The following is a 25,119-nucleotide window of genomic DNA, read 5'->3' as shown; positions in this document are numbered from 1 at the left end:
GTGATACAGCCTGGAATTGAACCAGGGTCTGTAGTGACACCTCTAGCACTGAGATGCAGTGCCTTAGACCGCTGTGCCACTCAGAAACCCAGGTCTCGCAGTGGTTGCTTCTGTTTCCTTTGATGCTGAATGAAGATAATCGTCGCTGTGGTTGGGGTGAATGAGGGCTTTGTCCTGACCACAGTGGCCTGCTATGTTGTGGCCTTTTTTTTATCCTTCTCTTACTCCAGTTCGCATGTTCCCTAGAGCCTCAATAGAGAATACATTCTTGGAAAAAGGGTTCCAAAAGGGTTCTTCGGCTCTCCCTTTTTGGGTAATGTTTGGTAGATACACTGATCAATGAGATTCCAACCTATTTGCACCCACACGGAAAGACAGCCAAAAGTTTGTTGAATTCCCAATGTGTTATCACTATGCTTTCAACCATCTTCCAATGGAAACTGAATGTACGATTATTTTCTTTAGTTGTCATCAAAATGTGTTAGTTTCACTGAGCTTTCAAAGCACACCAAAGGTCAAATGGAAATACAATGTCATATATTTTGTTAACTCACAAAACAACTTAATGTGTTATCACTGTACTTCATCTAATAGAAGAACCAAATGACCTGGATTGCATTTGAGATTACATTGAAAAGTACATGTACAAGTGATCAATGCAGTTTTAGAATCCGCACAGATTGTTACAGCAATTGTGAAGATCTCCACAGACCTGTGACGACGTATGCACGCTATGTTGAACATGCACGCTTTACATGATGAAATACTAATCGTGAACGTCGTTTTATCATGTGTTATGTGTGTAACCAAAGTATGGCGAGTAGGTCTACTGTGTAGCCTAAGAATAATATGTTTATGTTCGTACTTTTTTTAACCATTTATTTAAGAGGATCACGACAGAAATACGTTTTCAAACTTTTTTTGTGTGTCGTCCTCGATGATTGGAAATGCATTATCCATATGTGTGGTTGTATTGTGTTTCAAATGATAAAATAAATCATTCCTATCTATCTATAACATCCACACTTTCTATAATTATATAAAAAGACATTTATTATTAAAGTAACCCAAAAATGTGGCCATGGACGAGACAGCTGGAGATGGAATCAACTCTCCAGTAGGAGGTGCTGCCCAGACTATTGCTTTTTTCTTATCGTGGATATTATGTTGAAGATCCGATGTTGTTTCAAAGGTACAAATTCAACATCTTTCATACAAGGTTTGTCTAAGTTGAAAATTGGTTACCGTGATGACATTATTCTGTGGTTGAAATGTTATCCTGAAAACAACAGATTCCACATCACAATACGCTGAAACAACAGTGATATAACCAGTTTGTGCCCAGTGGGCTGGGTGATGAGGTGAGGTGCGTAAGAGCGTGACTGACCTGCTTTCCGTCCAGTGTGTAGATCCTCTTGACCACGCCGCTCTCCAGCTTGATGGCCTCTGTGATGTCGGTGAGCACCTGTTCGAAGGAGTGCGCGGTCTTCTTGTTGAGCAGCACGCGGACGGCCTTCCTCGGCTTCACGCCACTCCGCATCACCGTCACCAGCTTGGGCCGAACAAACTCCTTGCCCTCCCGGGCTTCGCTGGCCTGCTTACTGGCTAGGCTCTGCAGGTTCTTCTGGCTGGCCGAGGCCTTCACGTTCACAGACCAGTTGGGGTTGACGTTCTTCGTGTAGTCGACCTTCTTGTAGATGTTCTCGGACGCACAGACGTAGCTCTCTCCTGAGGAGAGGACAGAGAGAAGCATAAAACACTGTGAGGAACACAAAGTATTCGCCTTGTTTGACATCTCAAAACCTCAGTAGGTCCCCATTGGTTTCCAACTCCCTGAGGGAAGATTGGCTTCAATGTGAGACATCAATACTATTGGGAAAAGGTGGGCTGTTATGACCTGTAGGATAATCAGCTCAGATATCACATAACGGCAGATCATATTCATGACTTTTTGTATTTGGAGAAAATACGACACATCCTTATGTAAACTACGCATACTATGCTACTATATCTGATACTAAAGGCATGGATACAACATAAACTTGTGAAGAGGATGGAAAAACAGCCTCATTCTCAAATAGGGCAATCTAGCTCGACTGAATCTGATAGTGTGTCGACAAACTAGCAGTTATTTTCCCATACATATATAAATGGGCCAGTGACCTGTGCTTCCTCCCTGTCAATAATTGCTAGAGCATCTCCATTAACCTAATCCAAAGTGTGCTGACCCATGCACTGAACTCTTGCCCAATCATCAAACAGCAGGAGGAGACTGCTCCGTCAGAGATATGCCAGCCAGTGATGGAATATAGCAATCCAGAACACGGAGCAATCAAACAAAAGGACCCGGATGTGCTCTTTCCCTCCCTCTTTTTTATCCCTCCCTCCCTCTCTCTCTCTCTCTCTCATTCTCACACATACATACAATACTGCAATGCCATACCACTTCACGAGTACTCCTTCACCCTAGTTTAATACAGCGATGTGAAGAGGGTTTTATTATACCTGAAGCTAAAGTGCTGGGTGTCTTCATCCTGTCCCTCTTTTAAACACAATAAGTCCATACTCATATTCTGGACTTCCTACTACACCACTCACACTCAACTACCTGCACTCTAGGGACACCTACGCCAGTGGTATTCAAACTTTTCTGCGGGGACCGCATTTTATTCTGCCAGAATTTGTGGGTACCCCATTTTTTCCCACAATAATTTCTCGCAACCCCATCCTTTCCTGCGGTGGTCCTCGTGAGAGCCAGTTTCATCATAGCGCTTGATGGTTTTTGCGACTGCACTTGAAAAAACGTTCAAAGTTCTTGAAATTTTGAAGGATTGACTGACCTTCATGTCTTAAAGCAACGATGGACTGTCGTTTCTCTTTGCTTATTTGAGCTGTTGTTGCCATAATATGGACATGGTCTGTTACCAAATAGGGCTATCTTCTGTATACCACCCCTACCATGTCACAACACAACTGATTGGCTAAAAACGCATTAAGAAGGAAAGAAATTCCACAAATTAACTTTCAACAAGGCACACCTGTTCATTGAAATGCATTCCAGTTGACTACCTCATGAAACTGGTTGACAGAATGCCAAGAGTGTGCAAAGCTGTCATCGAGGCAAAGGTTTGCTACTTTGAAGAATCTAAAATCTAAAATATATTTTGATTTGTTTAACACTTTTTTGGTTACTACATGATTCCATATGTGCTATTTCATAGTTTTGATGTCTTCACTTTTATTCTACAATGTAGAAAATAGTAAAAATAAAGAAAAACCCTTGTGTCCAAACTTTTGACTGGTACTGTATATATCTTTTACATCTTTTAAAAATATATCTTCCTTTAACCCTACCACCCCTCCCCTAATTGGAGTAAACTAATGAACAACAACACTTAGGCTTCTACTTCCAGCTTATACATACTATGTACATTTTACAGACACAGTATATTTTACATGAGTTATATTTTGTTTGTTTTTAGTCCTGTCCTATTACAATTAAGTACCTTAGTAACCACGTTTCCATCCACATTTTTTATGCGAGTAAAGTCATACCGTATAAAAAAAAATCACTACGACTCAGGAAACCATGCAGTTTGAATTAAGATACTATACCGCCCTGCGGTTCAGAGACTCGGGGATAAACATTTTATATACATAGAGACTAGGTAAATAAAAGGGACTGAAAATGAGGTATTACTATTCACATGACCCTGAGGTGGAGAGGAGAGTGTAATGTTTACAGGTAGGGGAGAGGAGAGGCAGGACAGTCAGTGGATAAACTGATGATCCCTGTCCCTGAGAGAGGAAGCGATGCAGAGAAAAGACAGACGGAATCTGCAAACAGGAGCAACAGCTGGGAGACAAACCTCATCAGTAATGTGAGGCTGGTGATGAGAGATAGCTAGGGGACAGAGCAGCAATGACACACCAGAGGACAGGGCAAACAGCAGAGCAGTGTTACCAGGGGATCCGACGACGGGTAGAAACTATATACATTTTTTATATATTTTTTTTACAGATGTAGAATCTTAATTTGAGCCAGTTTGCTACAGCAGGAAAATAATCCTGCAGCAACAGGAAATGTGAATTATTATGTGTATTTTTAAAACTTTGAATACACTCCGAGTTTGCATTTCCTGCTGTGTGGGACAATTCCCAGCAACAAAAGAGTGATCAAATGAACAACCCACATCTGTAAGAACATTTGAAATAGAGTCACATCACAGTGTACTGCCTGCAACCACTCAAACAAAGTAACGCTGCGACGAGGACTTTTTCCCTCAGTCTCCTGGGGTCCACATGCATACAACGCGGTCTGCATACTCTGACGTCTCACATAAGTGCACACCTTAAATCAGGTCACAGACCGTTTAGGCCTAGGGCCCCTAGACTTAGCGAGTGTAGCAATACCAGTAGGTTAGCTAGCTGGTTTTGTAACACAGGTAATGTAACATAAATCTATCCAAATACTGAAATATGACAAAAAACGAAGCTTTTCATCACTTAGAAAATCAGTGGGGCTTCTGCTTCCACAGAGTCGGCCCACAACTCTCCCAGATCTGCCTGTGTGGGTGGGTGTATGTGCACAGGCATCTCCATTCTCCATGGTTGACAGGGCTACTCGTTATACTCACGGCATTTCTCCCAGACAGCACACGGTGAAGGCAAAGCCAGTGCTGTCACTGAGACAGGATCATGTATATCCTACTGTATGGCAGGCACATCCCTGGAGAACTCATAAAGGAATGTAAGATGTCCCCCCCCCCGTCCCCCCCCCGAAAAGAAGGGGACTTTGGCTAAGCACGTGAATGAGTTGAGTCTAAAATGAACGCCGTCTAGCCGGAATACTAATCTGAATTTCTGCTAGACGTCTGTGTCTTCTTCCCACCTGCGCTGCTAAAAAAAAAAAATCATGGCACGTGGAATGAGATCCAACGTACTCTTAAGTATATTTATGCAGATGTTTTTCCAATGGAAAGTGAATAAATTAGGCTCGCGCATGTGAGAGAGAACCCTGCGTCTGAAACGGTGGCTGTCCTGTGTAGTGGTGCATCGAGACAGCAGAGACAGCCCTTCAAAGAGCGTTATGACAGCACCTACCTAGAGGGCACTCCTTACGCACAGCTCTCTTCCATCGGATCATACAGATTCAGTAGAAGGACGGGGGACAACTACCTCCTACAATACATTTACATCGGAGTTACTATTATGGCTGAGCAAATCTACACTGTAGGCATACTGCCCAGCAACAGTCTAAATTTGTAGTGCTCGACTCTTCCACCCAGGTAAGCAGGTCCTGATTTCACCTAAGGACAAGAGTCAGCCAGTCCCACTAAGCCTTCTGCCTGGGTGGACTGGCAGCTTGGGCTGAGCTCTTAATGACTCTTTACGGTAGAGTACAGTAAGGACTAGTAAGGTGGTGTGGCAGCTGGCTCAGGCTAATACTGTATCATGTATCGTGTAAGCCTTCCTCAGCTGCCTGGGCTGCTTTCCCTACATGCACTGCACTGTGTAAGTGACCTAAATGAGAAAGAGGAGCAGCCAGCCACACCTCCTCCACCCTTTCCCCATCTCTCTCTCTCTCTCTGTTTTTCATAACACCCTCCGTCTTTCTTTTTCGAATCAAAAATTGTCAACGTCAATTCTCCACCAATCGTTCCTTAATTTCCATTTCCCCAGACAGCCAGACAGTCTCTCAGGGAGATCCAGGGGACATCCATTGGCTAAGGGCTCCCTCCCTGTGCCACAGCAGCACCATACAAAGGGCAGTGGGGATAATACAGTGCAGAGGAGTTTCTATTTAACCTTCATTTAACTAGTCAGTTAAAGAACAAATTCGTATTTTCAATGACGGCCTAGGAACAGTGGGTTAACGGCCTTGTTCAGGGGCAGAACGACAGATTTTGTACCTCGTCGGCTCGGGGATTCGATCCTGCGACTTTTCAACACTCTAGCCACTAGGCTACCTGACACCCCTTGTTCGTTATCTCCCGAAAGAGCAAGAGCAGCAAGGTGAACTGCCCTCCTCTCGCCACCCCACGTTCATACATACATACAACTCGCTCTCTTGCAGAAACACACACACACACACACACACACACAAGCAAACCATCTCACTCACTCTCCCTGCTGTGACATACCTTGTCTCCTCTGGCCCGCCGGGGCCACCCCACACACACAGTACACAAACACCCCCAAGTCACACCCGGATGCCCCCCCCCCCCCTCTCATTCCTAAGCAGCTCAAATGGAAGAGATGATCACCTCATTTTGATCAAATTAAGCCAGGGTTTATGTCTTTGTTTAATTTGCATAATCCCAGCCTCATTTCACCCCACCCGCCAAGCCCCTTTCCTAGAAAAAAAAAACAACCTCTAGGGCTTCCAAGCTTTTTGGAAAATAATTCTGCCAATTCTGTTCCTATTCATTCCAGTCATAAAAGAGACGAGCAGAAAGATTAGAAGACAGAAGGGTTGATGTGTCAGAGAGGAAGAAAGGAGGAAGTGAGGGCATCAAGGGGAGGGGAAGTGAACAGCACAATTAGCCAGGGGTGTTGAGTGTAATTGAAAAACTCTGCCTCCGGGGCAGATGGCGTTCAGGGAGAGACTTAAACAGCACTGGCAGAGGACACTGAATTCCCAGGTCACACGTGTCGAGAGGACAAGCCATTGCGTAAGATTACAGGGTTCTCCTACTCTGAGGAGTGTGGTCTCAAGGTAAGGAACCCAAAGGTAGAGAAAATCCACTGACAAGGTCGACATAGAACAGAATCATTCACTACTCATTTATTTTTCATGGTCCTACCCTCATTGGTTTATAACTTGTCCTCGCTTTTACTGTATCTTCCTCTGTGGTTGTACTCCAAACATGCAGACTCTCTTTCTTTTCCTCAAATCATCCCTTTTAATGACCGTAGAGCCTTTCCCAGCTGGCAAATTCCCAATCTGGCAGCATAATATCAGCTGAAACGTTTCATAACGCTAAGTAGCAGTAACATCTATTTCTATTCTATTAATGGGCCACAATATGATCCATTTCCCCTGGAAGGCAGCAACATTACACAGAGCTAGGAGCAAGGCCTCCTGTTTCCCTCTCCCTGTACAGGGAACCAGCTGGGGAGGGAGGCCTCCTGTTTCCCTCTCCCTGTACAGGGAACCAGCTGGGGAGGCCTCCTGTTTCCCTCTCCCTGTACAGGGAACCAGCTGGGGAGGGAGGCCTCTTGTTTCCCTCTCCCTGTACAGGGAACCAGCTGGGGAGGGAGGCCTCCTGTTTCCCTCTCCCTGTACAGGGAACCAGCTGGGGAGGGAGGCCTCCTGTTTCCCTCTCCCTGTACAGGGAACCAGCTGGGGAGGGAGGCCTCTTGTTTCCCTCTCTCTGTACAGGGAACCAGCTGGGAGGGAGGCCTCTTGTTTCCCTCTCTCTGTACAGGGAACCAGCTGGGAGGGAGGCCTCTTGTTTCCCTCTCTCTGTACAGGGAACCAGCTGGGGGGAGGGAGGCCTCCTGTTTCCCTCTCCCTGTACAGGGAACCAGCTGGGGAGGAAGGCCTCCTGTTTCCCTCTCCCTGTACAGGGAACCAGCTGGGGAGGGAGGCCTCCTGTTTCCCTCTCCCTGTACAGAGAACCAGCTGGGGAGGGAGGCCTCCTGTTTCCCTCTCCCTGTACAGAGAACCAGCTGGGGAGGGAAGCCTCCTGTTTCCCTCTCCCTGTACAGGGAACCAGCTGGGGAGGGAGGCCTCCTGTTTCCCTCTCCCTGTACAGAGAACCAGCTGGGGCGGGAAGCCTCCTGTTTCCCTCTCCCTGTACAGGGAACCAGCTGGGGGGGCTCTGCTCCACCTACCTGTCAGTCTCCACAGACTATGTATCACTTAATTCCCGGCAGAGCCTGTTTCATATACAGTTACAGAACCCCTCAAAAACAAGGAATAATGTACTGCTGCTGTACTCCTGCTGTTGAGGGGATATTAATATGACACAGTAAGAGAACCAGCAGCCTTCATGATATCCTGCTTCAGCCACAGGGAGATTGCTGATCTGACTGGAAGACTCCCCTGTGGATAAGTCTGCAGAGTCTGAGACTCAGTGCTCAGATCAAAGGTGGAGGAGTCCCCGTAATGAGGGGAGGAGACGTTACATCAAGCCAAGGAAACGGGCAGAGACCCACGTCTGTCTGCTCCTCAAACAGAATGATGCCTGAGCTCCAGCTTCCAGGGGGATGGGTGGCTCCAACAGGCTCCATTTAGGAACCGTTTTCCAATTCCTGGCTGCCAAGCCCTCTCACTGCTGTAAAGGCTCTAGTCTACACTTCCGTTGGGGAGAATTCCACGTGTACATGCCACCGAGACGCCATGCATATCAATGACAATTGTATCCACCCTACTGACAATGAGGATGGTGACGATAAAGGACGAGGGTGATCAGGTTGACAGTAAAATGCATCATTATCCTACTCCATTAGCCTTCAGAGAGACCCGGGGATACAGTAAAATGCATCATTATCCTACTCCATTAGCCTTCAGAGAGACCCGGGGATACAGTAAAATGCATCATTATCCTACTCCATTAGCCTTCAGAGAGACCCGGGGATACAGAAAAATGTATCATTATCCTACTCCATTAGCCTTCAGAGAGACCCGGGGATACAGTAAAATGCATCATTATCCTACTCCATTAGCCTTCAGAGAGACCCGGGGATACAGAAAAATGCATCATTATCCTACTCCATTAGCCTTCAGAGAGACCCGGGGATACAGTTGAATGCATAATTATCCTACTCCATTAGCCTTCAGAGAGACCCGGGGATACAGTAAAATGCATCATTATCCTACTCCATTAGCCTTCAGAAAAACCTGGGGATACAGTAAAATGCATCATTATCCTACTCCATTAGCCTTCAGAGAGACCCGGGGATACAGTAAAATGCATCATTATCCTACTCCATTAGCCTTCATAAATACCCGGGGATACAGTAAAATGCATCATTATCCTACTCCATTAGCCTTCAGAGAGACCCGGGGATACAGTAAAATGCATCATTATCCTACTCCATTAGCCTTCAGAGAGACCCGGGGATACAGTAAAATGCATCATTATCCTACTCCATTAGCCTTCAGAGAGACCCGGGGATACAGTAAAATGCATCATTATCCTACTCCATTAGCCTTCAGAGAGACCCGGGGATACAGTAAAGCAGTCATAACAGTGGCACACGCTTGAAAACAAAGGTGCTATCTAGAACCTAAAATGGTTCTTCGGCTGTCCGCATAAGAGAACCCTTTGAAGAACCCATTTCACTTCCAGGTCGAACCCTTTTGGTTCCAGGTAGAAGCCTTTTGGGTTCCATGTAGGACCCTGTTCACAGAGGGTTCTACATGGGACAGCCGAAGAACTCTTTTTGGAACCCGTTTTCCCCAGAAGAGAGTAGTAAAGTGTTACGCCAACATAGAAGTATTCTAGCAGAACCGCAGCTCCACATGTTAGGAGAGTCCACCTAGCTGATGTTCTGATGCTGTGATAGGTCTGCTCCAGACATACTGAGACCACTGCTCTGTGGCTCCTGGGGCGCTGAGTGAATCCCTGGTATGAATTATTGAGGCTAAACAGCATGACTGTCGTGACTGCTCGGCTGCTCACTAACTACCGGCATTTAGCAGAGTGGCAGAGTCTCTGGAGGACACTGTGTAAACTAGCCTAGCATACTGTCCCCACGGCTCCATCCCACAGTAAACCATCGGATTATCGTATGTAATATATATTGCGATTACAGCCGATTACAGATTACAGCTCGACCGGCCAGACAGTCTCTTAATCTCATAGCAGAAGACGTTTGCGCCTCCCGATCTTTCCAGCGTTACAGGCGATGGCACACTCGGCTGGTGATCTACATCAGACTACTGCTGTGTAACCTGTCACCAACGCATTAACAGACCGTAGAATGATAAGGTTCACTCACAGAGGGAAACTAAGCACAAAAAAAGAGGACTACGAGGAGTCTAAACATGTAATAACACTGAACTATGATGACCCCCCCATTCCCTACCTACCACCCAGCACCCTGTGAGCTCACCTTCCTCCAGCTCGTCCATGACCCACCCCCTGTTCCATACCTACCACCCATTCCCCCTGTGAGCTCACCTTCCTCCAGCTCGTCCATGACCCCCCCACCATTCCTTACCTACCACCCAGCCCCCCTGTGAGCTCATCTTCCTCCAGCTCGTCCATGACCCCCCCACCCCCCATTCCCTACCTACCACCCAGCCCCCCTGTGAGCTCACCTTCCTCCAGCTCGTCCATGACCCCCCCCCACCCCCCATTCCCTACCTACCACCCAGCCCCCCTGTGAGCTCACCTTCCTCCAGCTCGTCCATGACCCCCCCTACCTACCACCCAGCCCCCCTGTGAGCTCACCCTCCTCCAGCTCGTCCATGACCCCCCCTACCTACCACCCAGCCCCCCTGTGAGCTCACCTTCCTCCAGCTCGTCCATGACCCCCCCTACCTACCACCCAGCCCCCCTGTGAGCTCACCTTCCTCCAGCTCGTCCATGACCCCCCCTACCTACCACCCAGCCCCCCTGTGAGCTCACCTTCCTCCAGCTCGTCCATGGTGGTGATCTTGCGCGTTCCGTCGATGGAGAAGATGAAGCGGACCCCCTGGGGAAGGTTGATGTGGTCGGAGAGGGAGCGCGTCAGGTCGGCCAAGAGGGCGTCGAAGGTGCGGAAGCGTTCCACGGCCACGGCGTACACGATGCCCTTGAAGTAGCGGTCTCCGTTGCGGTAGAACCGCACCTTCTTAGCCTTCTTCTCGTTGGTGAGAGCCTGCAGGGTGCGCGTGCGGTAGAAGCTGCAGTGGGCGCTGTGGGTGGGGCTGGGCAGCCCGTTCATGCGCCCGCCCCGCGGGTTACGGGGCTTGTCTCGCTCGTCGAAATGGCCAAAGTCCAGCTCCATGGCAACAGAGGTCCGGGAGGGTCCGTGGTAGACGGGTGCTGAAGGTGGAGAGCTCTGGGGAGTCTAGCATTGAGAGAAATAAAACGTTATAACGACGTTAAATACAGGACACAAAAGGTGAATTGGTAAATATATTTCCATGGATGAACTCATAGACTCTCAATGACGGAATACCAAAGTGGGAAATAAATCCCTGAACATTCCACCATCTAGCCACTGTGAAATTCCCTTGCAGTGGGTATCACTTTCCATCTCTATCCCTCTCATACAATAGTGCACCGTGCACCACGGGCGTGTTGGGGTTCACATGCAGTAAACCCAGCCAGCCCTCCCCCCGTCCCTCCAGAGGGTGTCTGGTTTCTGCAGGATGAAGAGAGGCCGGGCCAGCCCAATCAATTACAGCCCTCACTATCGATTAGCCCACCCCCCTTACAAACACACACAGAGGTGTGTTAACCTCCCGCCCCTCGTGTACGCGTGTGTGCGTGCGCGCGCGCGCGAATGCGTGTGTGTGAAGCAACTGGAGAACGTTCTGCCATGGAGCTGAGACAGAGACACAAGCCTCATTTGGGAAGTTTCCGAGTTGAACAGGGCATCAATATTTCATGTCCAGTGAACAGAATCACTCTGCAGTAATACTCAGTAACACATGCACTGACAACCCTTTAGTGACCCTAAAACTAAGGCCATTAGCTTCTGAACATACATATCATTATGGACTAAACATTTACATCAGTTGTACACGTCTTATGTAGAGCTAGAGCTGCCAGGCAAGGCTGCCAGTGTCCTGGCCTACATTCAGCCCGGGCCCTTGGGAGATGGGAACGGAAGCGTGGCTAGCAAGAGGATCTTATTAAGAAGCCCCAGTGGATGGGTGATATTTTGGTGAAAAGGTCTCTCATCGGAGTGAGCTGCGGTGCGTGGTCTGACCAGGATGTTTTCACAGGAAACGAGACAACTTTTCCTCGGGGCTCCAGGAAACGTGCATAAGTGTGATTCTGGTCTCTGTACGTTGCCTTACTACGGCCGTCGAAGGCAGTCAAATTTGATTGGTCACGTACACATATTTAGCGGATGTTTCCGCGGGCGTAGAGCTAAGCGCTTGTGTTCCTAGCTCCAACAGCTCAGTCGTATCTGTCAGTGACGTGGTATCTAAAAGTGATTCACAACAATACAGCCACGGTGTCATGCTAATGCTTTGCGGCGTGCTTTTTTGGGGGGGGGATTTTGCCGCATATCTTACAAAAAAATGTGTTTCACCTCATGGGTCTTTTTAAAGACAGATATGGCAGAAATATGCCCGGGAGCATCCCGGATTGGTGGATCATCCCAGTCTGAGATATGAGCTGGCAGACTGGGGAGGATATGTAGCTACTGTAGCATTCTCATCAACCACCTCCGCACCGTCATGCTAAGGGTTCTTGGACAAGAGAGCTGAGCTGAACGTTTGGAGCGTTAGTCACTGATGTAAAGTAGATGGTGTCCCAGTCTTCTCTGTGGTGCTGAGCACCATGTGCGAGGGCGTATTCGCACTTTTCAACGGTTACTCATCCTCTACACCACAGGGTAAAGGTACAGGCGTCACACACCCACAAGTTGCGTGATCCAATGTGCAACTGAAGCCGGTCTAAAAATAACTGCAAGAGAGAACAGTACTAAGGGAGGTTTTTGTTTTTGGTTATCGGTAGATAGGATAACTAGTGTAAAGGCATGAGCAGGTCTCTTTCAGGGTCTCGCCTCTCTGTTACAATCTGCAGTGCATATAAAGCATTCGGTTAGACGGTGCGAGGGGTAGAGAGCACAGCAAGCAGTGCCAGACTCTTCACTAACATCTGCTCTTTTTAAACACAAACAGACCTTTTTATTCCCTCGGCAAAAAGACAGAAGAAAAGAATGCATGATGGGAGGAGCTAGCTGGCTGGCTGACTGGCTGGCTGACTGGCTGGCTGGTTGGCTAGCCAGAGAAGTGTCTGCTGCTACCCAGTTTGGACTGGAACTTTGCAATAGGCAGTTTGAATAATGAGGAGATCAGCCACTGAATGGGCATAGAGCACCCATTACTGTGCCACTCTGAATGGGCAGAGACCACACATTGCTGTGCCACTCTGAATGGGCATAGACCACCCATTACTGTGCCACTCTGAATGGGCAGAGAGCACCCATTACTGTGCCACTCTGAATGGGCATAGAGCACCAATTACTGTGCCACTCTGAATGGGCAGAGAGCACCCATTACTGTGCCACTCTGAATGGGCAGAGACCACCCATTACTGTGCCACTCTGAATGGGCAGAGACCACCCATTATTGTGCCACTCTGAATGGGCATAGAGCACCCATTACTGTGCCACTCTGAATGGGCAGAGACCACCCATTACTGTGCCACTCTGAATGGGCAGAGAGCACCCATTACTGTGCCACTCTGAATGGGCAGAGAGCACCCATTACTGTGCCACTCTGAGTGGGAAGAGACCACCCATTACTGTGCCACTCTGAATGGGCAGAGACCACCCATTATTGGGCCACTCTGAATGGGCATAGAGCACCCATTACTGTGCCACTCTGAATGGGCAGAGACCACCCATTACTGTGCCATTCTGAATGGGCAGAGAGCACCCATTACTGTGCCACTCTGAATGGGCAGAGAGCACCCATTACTGTGCCACTCTGAATGGGCAGAGAGCACCCATTACTGTGCCACTCTGAATGGGCAGAGACCACCCATTACTGTGCCACTCTGAATGGGCAGAGACCACCCATTACTGTGCCACTCTGAATGGGCAGAGACCACCCATTACTGTGCCACTCTGAATGGGCAGAGAGCACCCATTACTGTGCCACTCTGAGTGGGAAGAGACCACCCATTACTGTGCCACTCTGAATGGGCAGAGACCACCAATTATTGGGCCACTCTGAATGGGCAGAGAGCACCCATTACTGTGCCACTCTGAATGGGCAGAGACCACCCATTACTGTGCCACTCTGAATGGGCAGAGAGCACCCATTACTGTGCCACTCTGAATGGGCATAGAGCACCCATTACTGTGCCACTCTGAATGGGCAGAGACCACCCATTACTGTGCCACTCTGAATGGGCAGAGAGCACCCATTACTGTGCCACTCTGAATGGGCAGAGAGCACCCATTACTGTGCCACTCTGAGTGGGAAGAGACCACCCATTACTGTGCCACTCTGAATGGGCAGAGACCACCCATTATTGGGCCACTCTGAATGGGCATAGAGCACCCATTACTGTGCCACTCTGAATGGGCAGAGACCACCCATTACTGTGCCACTCTGAATGGGCAGAGAGCACCCATTACTGTGCCACTCTGAATGGGCAGAGAGCACCCATTACTGTGCCACTCTGAATGGGCAGAGAGCACCCATTACTGTGCCACTCTGAATGGGCAGAGACCACCCATTACTGTGCCACTCTGAATGGGCAGAGACCACCCATTACTGTGCCACTCTGAATGGGCAGAGAGCACCCATTACTGTGCCACTCTGAATGGGCAGAGACCACCCATTACTGTGCCACTCTGAATGGGCAGAGAGCACCCATTACTGTGCCACTCTGAGTGGGAAGAGACCACCCATTACTGTGCCACTCTGAATGGGCAGAGACCACCCATTATTGGGCCACTCTGAATGGGCATAGAGCACCCATTACTGTGCCACTCTGAATGGGCAGAGACCACCCATTACTGTGCCACTCTGAATGGGCAGAAAGCACCCATTACTGTGCCACTCTGAATGGGCATAGAGCACCCATTACTGTGCCACTCTGAATGGGCAGAGACCACCCATTACTGTGCCACTCTGAATGGGCAGAGAGCACCCATTACTGTGCCACTCTGAATGGGCAGAGAGCACCCATTACTGTGCCACTCTGAGTGGGAAGAGACCACCCATTACTGTGCCACTCTGAATGGGCAGAGACCACCCATTATTGGGCCACTCTGAATGGGCATAGAGCACCCATTACTGTGCCACTCTGAATGGGCAGAGACCACCCATTACTGTGCCACTCTGAATGGGCAGAGAGCACCCATTACTGTGCCACTCTGAATGGGCAGAGAGCACCCATTACTGTGCCACTCTGAATGGGCAGAGACCACCCATTACTGTGCCACTCTGAATAGGCAGAGAGCACCCATTACTGTGCCACTCTGAATGGGCAGAGAGCACCCATTACTGTGCCACTCTGAATGGGCACCCAGCAGCCACCCTCTCTGCCATGTTCACATCTCACCCCAGTCATGAGTCTCTCCGCCGTGGGAGGAAAGAAGGCATCGGGAAGGTCATCGGTGCCACGCCCTACCCTGGATCATGCTGGGAGTCCTGCCCTGGTCAGACTGGCAGTTTGTCTGTTCGCTCCAATAAAACCTTTCCATGGCGGGCATTCATGAGTGGAACGAGCGTTTCGGTGAAAACTAGCCGACTGCAGAGCAGACAAAGAAACACGTCAGAGTCGTTCTACTCCAGCGGGGCAGGTTGCGTCGAAACAGCGACACACAAAACCCCCTTTCTAATGAATCTCATTAGCCATCTCTGTGTGATATAATCAAAATGAATAGAATTCCTCTGTACGAGATGGAAAATGTGTGGTTATGACGACCACACAGTAGAGCTTGATGGTAGCTGCTGCATGACAGAACAAAGACTCACTGCAATACTATAGCAGTATACACGTGGTCTGGCACAGCCACAAACACAAACGCAGACACAGACAAAAAATACTAACACAGACATACACACAGACACAAACGCAGACACAAACGCAGACACAGACAAAAAATACTAACACAGACATACACACAGACACAAACGCAGACACAAACGCAGACACACACAAAAAATACAAACACAGATATACACACAGACACAAACGCAGACACAAACGCAGACAAAAAAAATACAAAACACAGATACACACACAGACACAAATGCAGACACAGACGAAAAATACAAAACACAGATACACACACTGACACAAATGCAGACACAGACAAAAAATACAAAACACAGATACATACACAGACACAAATGCAGACACAGACGAAAAATACAAAACACAGATACACACACAGACACAAACGCAGACACAGACAAAAAATACAAAACACAGATACACACACAAACACAAATGCAGACACAGACGAAAAAATACAAACACAGATACACACACAGACACAAACGCAGACACAGACACAGCAGCCATACTGTACTGTACATGACCTGTGAATGAGGTTAGCTGCAGCGGGATGAACCTCATCCACACCTGCCTAGAATGTGCTGATACCCAAGTCTGGGCTGTCTGGCTGTATTTGTATCAGGCTTACATCTTCTCTGTAAAGACACGCAGCAGATAACAGGAAGTAGTGGCTTTGTTTTTAACAATACAAGTTACCAGGTATGAGATTTCTTTCTATTTCAACGTCTTCTATCAAAATACAGTAACTATCAGGTACAACAGAATCCCCACTCTAGGGACAATATGGGTGTCCTGGGATACACTGTGTCACCCAATAGGCTATTGTGCTCTGTCTAGCTCCAGGCCTTGTCCTATACAACGCTATGATGCAATTTCCTACATCTTTCAACCATCGTCAATAGCCCCTCACACTCAGTTGCCCAAAATGGCCTCTTCTAAACAATGCTGATCAATAACCACTTGTCAATAATCCTATCCGCTTTCAGGCCCCTCGTTCACAAACAAAGCATTTGTCAATATCGCCCCCCAGTCTGAGTCACAGGATACGGGCCAGTAGGGTGTTGTGTTGAAGTGGGCAGGAGGTGTGGCGGCTACAGGAGGCAGGAGCAGGTGATGTATGATAAACAGCAGTCATCTTTGACAACCTGACCTCCCCACAGCCCACTGAGCCCCGTCCTCTGGAGCCCCCACCGAGACCACATCCTCTTCCTGGAGTGGACACAACAGAACAGATGCCAGAGGGAACAAGACACATAACAGCACCCCCCCCCCCCCCCCCCCCCATCTACACCACATCCCCCTGCCTGATGACATCCCAGGAGAAGCCCTTTTCATGTGACCTTAACTCATCCCATCTAAAAAAATATATATTGTTCCTGTTGTGAGGCCCCTGGGGCACTTCTATATCCTGTCGAGAATGAGATTTGTCTGCTAAATTCTTAATGCAGTATTAGTATAAGAACGAGGCTGGAGGTGCTGCTCTCTGGAGAAATGTAGCAGAAGCAGGCCTGTGTTTAAGAATAGGGTTAGAGGAGCAGAATCACAACTGATTCACTGGTGACTAACTGACACCCTTACAGAGCTGCTGTGGTGGCCTGCTTCACTCAGGTACAACGAACTCCACAAACGGATTCTTCAGACTATTGTTTGTGAACACTGATTGATATGTAGACGGAATCGACGATTCGGTAATTCGCTGATACAGACTGAGTCTTGGATGAAACGCGTAACGGTGTCCCATTCTAACGTGGCACCTATAGTGCACCTCAGTGCACCATGTGGTGGAATCAACTTTTAAACAGCACACACACCCTGTGTCCTAGTTATATTTAGCTGGACAATTATTGGATTTCTCGGGGTTAGATCTGGGGTTGTCGATTTGATTATTGGTGGGACTGAAATCCCCTATCTAAAAAAGAAAAAACAGCCACCTGACAGTAGCAAAGTATCTGCCCCTATTCACCATGCCCCTACCCAACCCAGTTTCCAGTATGTACAAAAACACAGACCCACACCTGGGGAGGGAGATGATGTTAGTGTATATCTGACCACTGATCAACCCAGGAGTTGGCACACGTTGTTATGTCAACACATTCAGTCCACCTTGGTCATCATTGTGTAGACTAGAAGCTGCTCCCTGTGACTTCTAAAGCTCGGATCTGTGCCAGGGGGACGGACGGATGGACGGACAGACAGACAGTCCAGGCCTTGAAGCAGATTTACCAATTAAAGCCTGGCCACTTTCTGCCAAATGCACACCTAGTGGCTGTGACCAGTGACCACATCTCGATAAGCTCAGACAAAGACAAAGACATGCAGGCAGCCTAACCCCTCAACATCTCCACACCTCTATCACCCAACTCTCTCCACATACAATGCCCACACATGGGTCAGCTGCTGGGTAATGGCAACCCCATTTAGACTCCATGGTTTAACAGGGACACGTTAACCCGTTTCTGCGTAAACAGTGATTGTGTGAGACTGCCAACGCCCCAATGGCAAAGGCCATGAAACTCACTGCTTTTAATGGTGAAATACTGATTGTGATTTATATGTCCTCCTCCCCTAATCCCTCAATAGCCCCGAAACACATATGTGCCCTTCATGGAGATAAACAGAGGACCACATTGTCCCCACCCAGGGATGTGGCTGGGACCACCCCTCCCCCGCCCACCCTCGACCTGCAGAGCACGGCGTCTGACTGGGGTTTTATGACAGCCAGGCCTTGGGATGCATGGGATGGGGATTGGGGTGGTACCGAGGGAGGGACCAGAGTAGGATGGGTTATGGGCAGTGGTACTCCTCCTGACAGACAAGTGCTTGGCTCCCAGTCCAGCTGCTCCCATAATGGACCGAGAAGTAAATCACTGACCTTCTCCTCATGACGTCACTGGAGACAGTCCATCGTCTCACAGAGACACCCCCATTACTTTCACTACTATTACTACTGTAGTACTACTATATCACTGCTACTACTACTGTAGTACTACTCTATCACTACTACTACTGATATAGTACTACTCTATCACTACTACTACTGTAGTACTACTATATCACTACAACTACTACTGTAGTACTACTCTATCACCACTACTACTGATGTAGTACTACCCTATCACTACTACTACTATTGTAGTACTACTCTATCACTACTACTACTGATATAGTACTACTCTATCACTACTACTACTGTAGTACTACTACTATATCACTACTACTACTACTGTAGTACTACTCTATCACCACAACTACTGATGTAGTACTACCCTGTCACTACTACAACTGCTGTAATACTACACTATCACTACTACTACTGATGTAATACTACTCTATCACTACTACTACTGATGTAGTGCTATTCTATCACTACTACTACTGCTGCAATACAACTCTATCACTACTACTACTGTAGTACTACTCTATCACTACTACTACTACTTTAGCAATACTATATCACTACTACTACCGATGTAGTACTATTCTATCACTACTACTACTGCTGCAATACTACTTTATCAATACTACTACTACTATAGTACTACTATATCATTACTACTAGTGATGTAGTACTACTCTATCACTACTACTACTATAGTACTACTCTATCACTACTACTACTGCTGTAGTAATACTATATCACTACTACTACTGTAGTACTACTATATCACTACTACTACTGCTGTAGTACTACTCTATCAATACTACTACTGCTGTAGTACTACTGTATCACTACTACTACTGCTGTAGTAATACTATATCACAACTACTACTACTGTAGTACTACTCTATCACTACTACTACTGCTGTAATACTACTCTATCACTACTACTACTACTATAGTACTACTCTATCACTACTACTACCATGGTACTACTCTATCACTACTACTAGTGATGTAGTACTACTCTATCACTACTACTACTACTACTACTATAGTACTCTATCACTACTACTACTATAGTACTACTCTATCACTACTACTACTGTAGTACTATTATATCACTACTACTGCTGTAGTACTACTCTATCACTACTTCTACTGATGTAGTACAAATCAATCACACCTACTAGTGATGTAGTACTACTCTATCACTACTACTGTAGTACTACTCTATCCCTACTACTACTACTATAGTACTACTCTATCACTACTACTACTGATGTAATAATACTCTATCACTACTACTACTACTACTGTAGTACTACTACTCTATCACTACTTCTACTACTGTAGTGCTACTCTATCACTACTAATACCGTAGTAACACTATATCACTACTACTACTGCTGTAGTAAAACTATATCACTACTACTACTGCTGTAGTACTATATCACTACTACTACTACTACTTTAGTATTACTCTATCACTACTACTACTGATGTACTATTATATCACTACTACTACTGCTGTAGTACTACTCTATCTCTACTGCTACTGATGTAGTACAACTCAATCACACCTACTAGTGATGTAGTACTACTATATCACTACTACTACTACTATAGTACTACTCTATCACTACTACTACTACTGTACTACTCTATCACTACTACTACTACTGCTGTAATAATACTATATCACTACTACTACTACTGTATTACTACTCTATCACTACTACTACTGATATAGTACTACTCTATCACTACTACTACTAATGTAGTACTACTACTCTATCACTACTTCTACTACTGTAGTACTACTCTATCACTACTACTACCATAGTAATACTATATCACTACTACTGCTGTAGTAATACTATATCACTACTACTACTGCTGTAGTACTATATCACGACTACTACTGCTGAAGTACTACTATATCACAACTACTACTACTACTTTGGTACTACTCTATCACTACTACTACTGATGTAGTACTACTCTATCACTACTACTACTACTACTGTAGTACTGCTCTATCACTACTACTACTGATGTAGTACTACTCTATCACTACCACTACTACTATAGTACTATTCTATTACTACTACTACTGTAGTACTACTCTATCACTATTACTACTGCTGTATAACTACTCTATCACTACCACTACTACTGTAGTACTACTCTATCACTACTACTACAACTGTAGTACTACTCTATCACTACTACTGCTGCTGTAGTACTACTATATCACTACTACTACTACTGTAGTACTACTCTATCACTACTACTACTACTACTGTAGTACTACTCTATCACTACTACTACTGCTGTAATAATAGTATATCACTACTACTACTACTGTATTACTACTCTATCACTACTACTACTGATATAGTACTACTCTATCACTACTACTACTGTAGTACTACTACTCTATCACTACTTCTACTACTGTAGCACTACTCTATCACTACTACTACCGTAGTAATACTATATCACTACTACTACTGCTGTAGTAATACTATATCACTACTACTACTGCTGTAGTAAAACTATATCACTACTACTACTGCTGTAATAATACTATATCACTACTACTACTGCTGAAGTACTACATTAGAACTACAACTTCTGCTGTAGTAATACTGTATCACTACTACTAGTGCTGAAGTACTATATCACTACTACTACTGCTGAAGTACTACTATGTCACTACTACTACTGCTGTAGTAATACTATATCACTACTACTACTGCTGTAGTACTATATCACTACTACTACTGCTGAAGTACTACTATATGACTACTACTACTGCTGTAGTAATACTGTATCACTACTACTAGTGCTGTAGTACTACTCTATCACTACTACTACTGTAGTAATACTATATCACTACTACTACTGTAGTAATACTATATCACTACTACTACTGCTGTAGTAATACTGTATCACTACTACTACTGCTGTAGTACTATATCACTACTACTACTGCTGAATTACTACTATATCACTACTACTACTGCTGAAGTACTACTATATCACTACTACTACTGCTGTAGTAATACTATATCACTACTACTACTGCTGAAGTACTACTATATCACTACTACTACTGCTGAAGTACTACTATATCACTACTACTACTGCTGTAGTAATACTATATCACTACTACTACTGCTGTAGTACTATATCACTACTACTACTGCTGAAGTACTACTATATCACTACTACTACTACTACTTTAGTATTACTCTATCACTACTACTACTGATGTACTATTATATCACTACTACTACTGCTGTAGTACTACTCTATCTCTACTGCTACTGATGTAGTACAACTCAATCACACCTACTAGTGATGTAGTACTACTATATCACTACTACTACTACTATAGTACTACTCTATCACTACTACTACTACTGCTGTAATAATACTATATCACTACTACTACTACTGTATTACTACTCTATCACTACTACTACTGATATAGTACTACTCTATCACTACTACTACTAATGTAGTACTACTACTCTATCACTACTTCTACTACTGTAGTACTACTCTATCACTACTACTACCATAGTAATACTATATCACTACTACTGCTGTAGTAATACTATATCACTACTACTACTGCTGTAGTACTATATCACTACTACTACTGCTGAAGTACTACTATATCACAACTACTACTACTACTTTGGTACTACTCTATCACTACTACTACTGATGTAGTACTACTCTATCACTACTACTACTACTACTGTAGTACTGCTCTATCACTACTACTACTGATGTAGTACTACTCTATCACTACCACTACTACTATAGTACTATTCTATTACTACTACTACTGTAGTACTACTCTATCACTATTACTACTGCTGTATAACTACTCTATCACTACCACTACTACTGTAGTACTACTCTATCACTACTACTACAACTGTAGTACTACTCTATCACTACTACTGCTGCTGTAGTACTACTATATCACTACTACTACTGCTGTAATAATAGTATATCACTACCACTACTACTGTAGTACTACTCTATCACTACTACTACTACTGTAGTACTACTCTATCACTACTACTACTACTACTGTAGTACTACTCTATCACTACTACTACTGCTGTAATAATAGTATATCACTACTACTACTACTGTATTACTACTCTATCACTACTACTACTGATATAGTACTACTCTATCACTACTACTACTGTAGTACTACTACTCTATCACTACTTCTACTACTGTAGCACTACTCTATCACTACTACTACCGTAGTAATACTATATCACTACTACTACTGCTGTAGTAATACTATATCACTACTACTACTGCTGTAGTAAAACTATATCACTACTACTACTGCTGTAATAATACTATATCACTACTACTACTGCTGAAGTACTACATTATCACTACAACTTCTGCTGTAGTAATACTGTATCACTACTACTAGTGCTGAAGTACTATATCACTACTACTACTGCTGAAGTACTACTATGTCACTACTACTACTGCTGTAGTAATACTATATCACTACTACTACTGCTGTAGTACTATATCACTACTACTACTGCTGAAGTACTACTATATGACTACTACTACTGCTGTAGTAATACTGTATCACTACTACTAGTGCTGTAGTACTACTCTATCACTACTACTACTGTAGTAATACTATATCACTACTACTACTGTAGTAATACTATATCACTACTACTACTGCTGTAGTAATACTGTATCACTACTACTACTGCTGTAGTACTATATCACTACTACTACTGCTGAATTACTACTATATCACTACTACTACTGCTGAAGTACTACTATATCACTACTACTACTGCTGTAGTAATACTATATCACTACTACTACTGCTGAAGTACTACTATATCACTACTACTACTGCTGAAGTACTACTATATCACTACTACTACTGCTGTAGTAATACTATATCACTACTACTACTGCTGTAGTACTATATCACTACTACTACTGCTGAAGTACTACTATATCACTATTACTACTGCTGTATTAATACTGTATCACTACTACTAGTGCTGTAGTACTACTCTATCACTACTACTACTGTAGTAATACTATATCACTACTACTTCTGCTGTAGTACTACTATATAATTACTACTACTGATGTAGTACTACTCTATCACTACTACTACTGCTGTAGTAATACTATATCACTACTACTACTACAGTAGTGCTACACTACACTACTATTAGTAATACTGCATTCAAACATGAGCACACTAATATAATGTATCAATACTAGTGTTATTACTAGACTAATGACTCACCCCAGTGCATTCCCACCACCAGAGCAGAAATTACAGGAGTGGCCCCGAACTATTGAAATATTTAAATTGCCATCCCCATAATGTCCAGACCCCTACTCATAGGGCAACCCCAACAGTTAATGTCATTCAAACCCTAAATATATATATTTTTTATTAATGTGTCAAATAATACATGCTCTCACCAGGCGTACCTAACACAGGGCAGTGCGCACACTGAAGCAGATAGACAGCAAGGCTGTTATATTGTGTGATAGTGACATGTCTAACTGCACCACAGAGATGTGAGCCTGGGTCTGTGCCACCACCATTCCCACCACTACAGCCGCCCATAGAAAAAAAAACCTGATCATTCTACCTGCCCACCAGCGTTCTGTATCCTCATCACAGCTGATCTGTGTAACACTAAGCCAGTCTTAGCTGGTTTTAAGTCATATTCAAAAAAATAAAAAAGTTTCTCTGTACTCCCTCTCTCATTTGTGTAACAAGAAAACCCATCAGTAGTGCCCATGATCTTAGAACAGTGCAGTGGTCGCAGTACCCTGCATACAGATGAGCTGTGTTAGTTGTGTACTAACGGGTACGCGCACACCTACAACCACCTGCTCAGCCAACTGCCTAAATAGCTTACAATTCGAACAATCCTCAGAAGTGTCCAATAATCAAAACAACAGATCAACACACCGTCAGAAACAGAAGTAAAATACCAAAATAATATTTTTTGGCCATTTAACTATGTTTAACCCAAATATATAGTATCCCACTAACGGTACTCACCCGCGCTGGAGTGTATGGAGCGAAGTGGGTGGGTGTGGATGCTGCAGGAAAGCGGCACGAGCTCTTTTTGCCTTTGTCTGCCTCGCTCTAGTCCATGAGCTGTGCATACCTGACCGGCTGCACTGCTGGGTCCTAAAGCCGACCGTCGCTGAATCCGCCCTAGCACGGCAATGGCACAGACCGGTATGTTAGGGTATTTCTCACAAAAGGATGACGTAAACCTTTTCAAAGCTGCAAAATGTTTACTTTCGGACTATTACTGTGTCATGATTAATACTTGTTCTAATTCAGATATCCATGTAGGCTATAATGCTGCCTAATGAAATCATAAATACTCATCTGAAGAAAGAAAAACTGCATTTAATCCCTGTGTTTTAAGAATATCATGCCTCCATTTCATTCCTCTATTTTACCACTTCTATTGTAAGGTAATGTAGCGCTGATAATCCCTAACAACAGATTGAACT

The 25,119-nt window shown here is 45.2% G+C and overlaps 1 protein-coding gene across 3 annotated transcripts in view; it reads right to left on the bottom strand.

The window, feature by feature from the left end:
* The window catches only part of LOC139418564 (neuronal migration protein doublecortin-like), a 70,105-nt gene extending 45,382 nt beyond the window's left edge, over nt 1-24,723 (bottom strand). The window contains exons 1-3 of one of the 3 annotated variants that reach the window (XM_071168126.1): nt 24,653-24,723; nt 10,584-11,007; nt 1,388-1,728 (exon numbers count right to left, since the gene is read on the bottom strand). In XM_071168126.1, the coding sequence (XP_071024227.1) occupies nt 1,388-1,728; nt 10,584-10,944 (702 nt within the window). In that variant the 5' untranslated portion in view covers nt 10,945-11,007; nt 24,653-24,723. The remainder of the gene's footprint in view (nt 1-1,387; nt 1,729-10,583; nt 11,008-24,652) is intronic. The other 2 variants (XM_071168125.1, XM_071168127.1) reach the window with 2 other exon arrangements.
* Between the last annotated feature and the right edge of the window lie 396 nt (nt 24,724-25,119).

This window comes from Oncorhynchus clarkii, chromosome 10 (genome assembly GCF_045791955.1).
Source record: "Oncorhynchus clarkii lewisi isolate Uvic-CL-2024 chromosome 10, UVic_Ocla_1.0, whole genome shotgun sequence".
Classification (NCBI taxonomy): Eukaryota; Metazoa; Chordata; class Actinopteri; order Salmoniformes; family Salmonidae; genus Oncorhynchus; species Oncorhynchus clarkii.
This window is presented reverse-complemented; position numbering and strand designations above follow the sequence as displayed.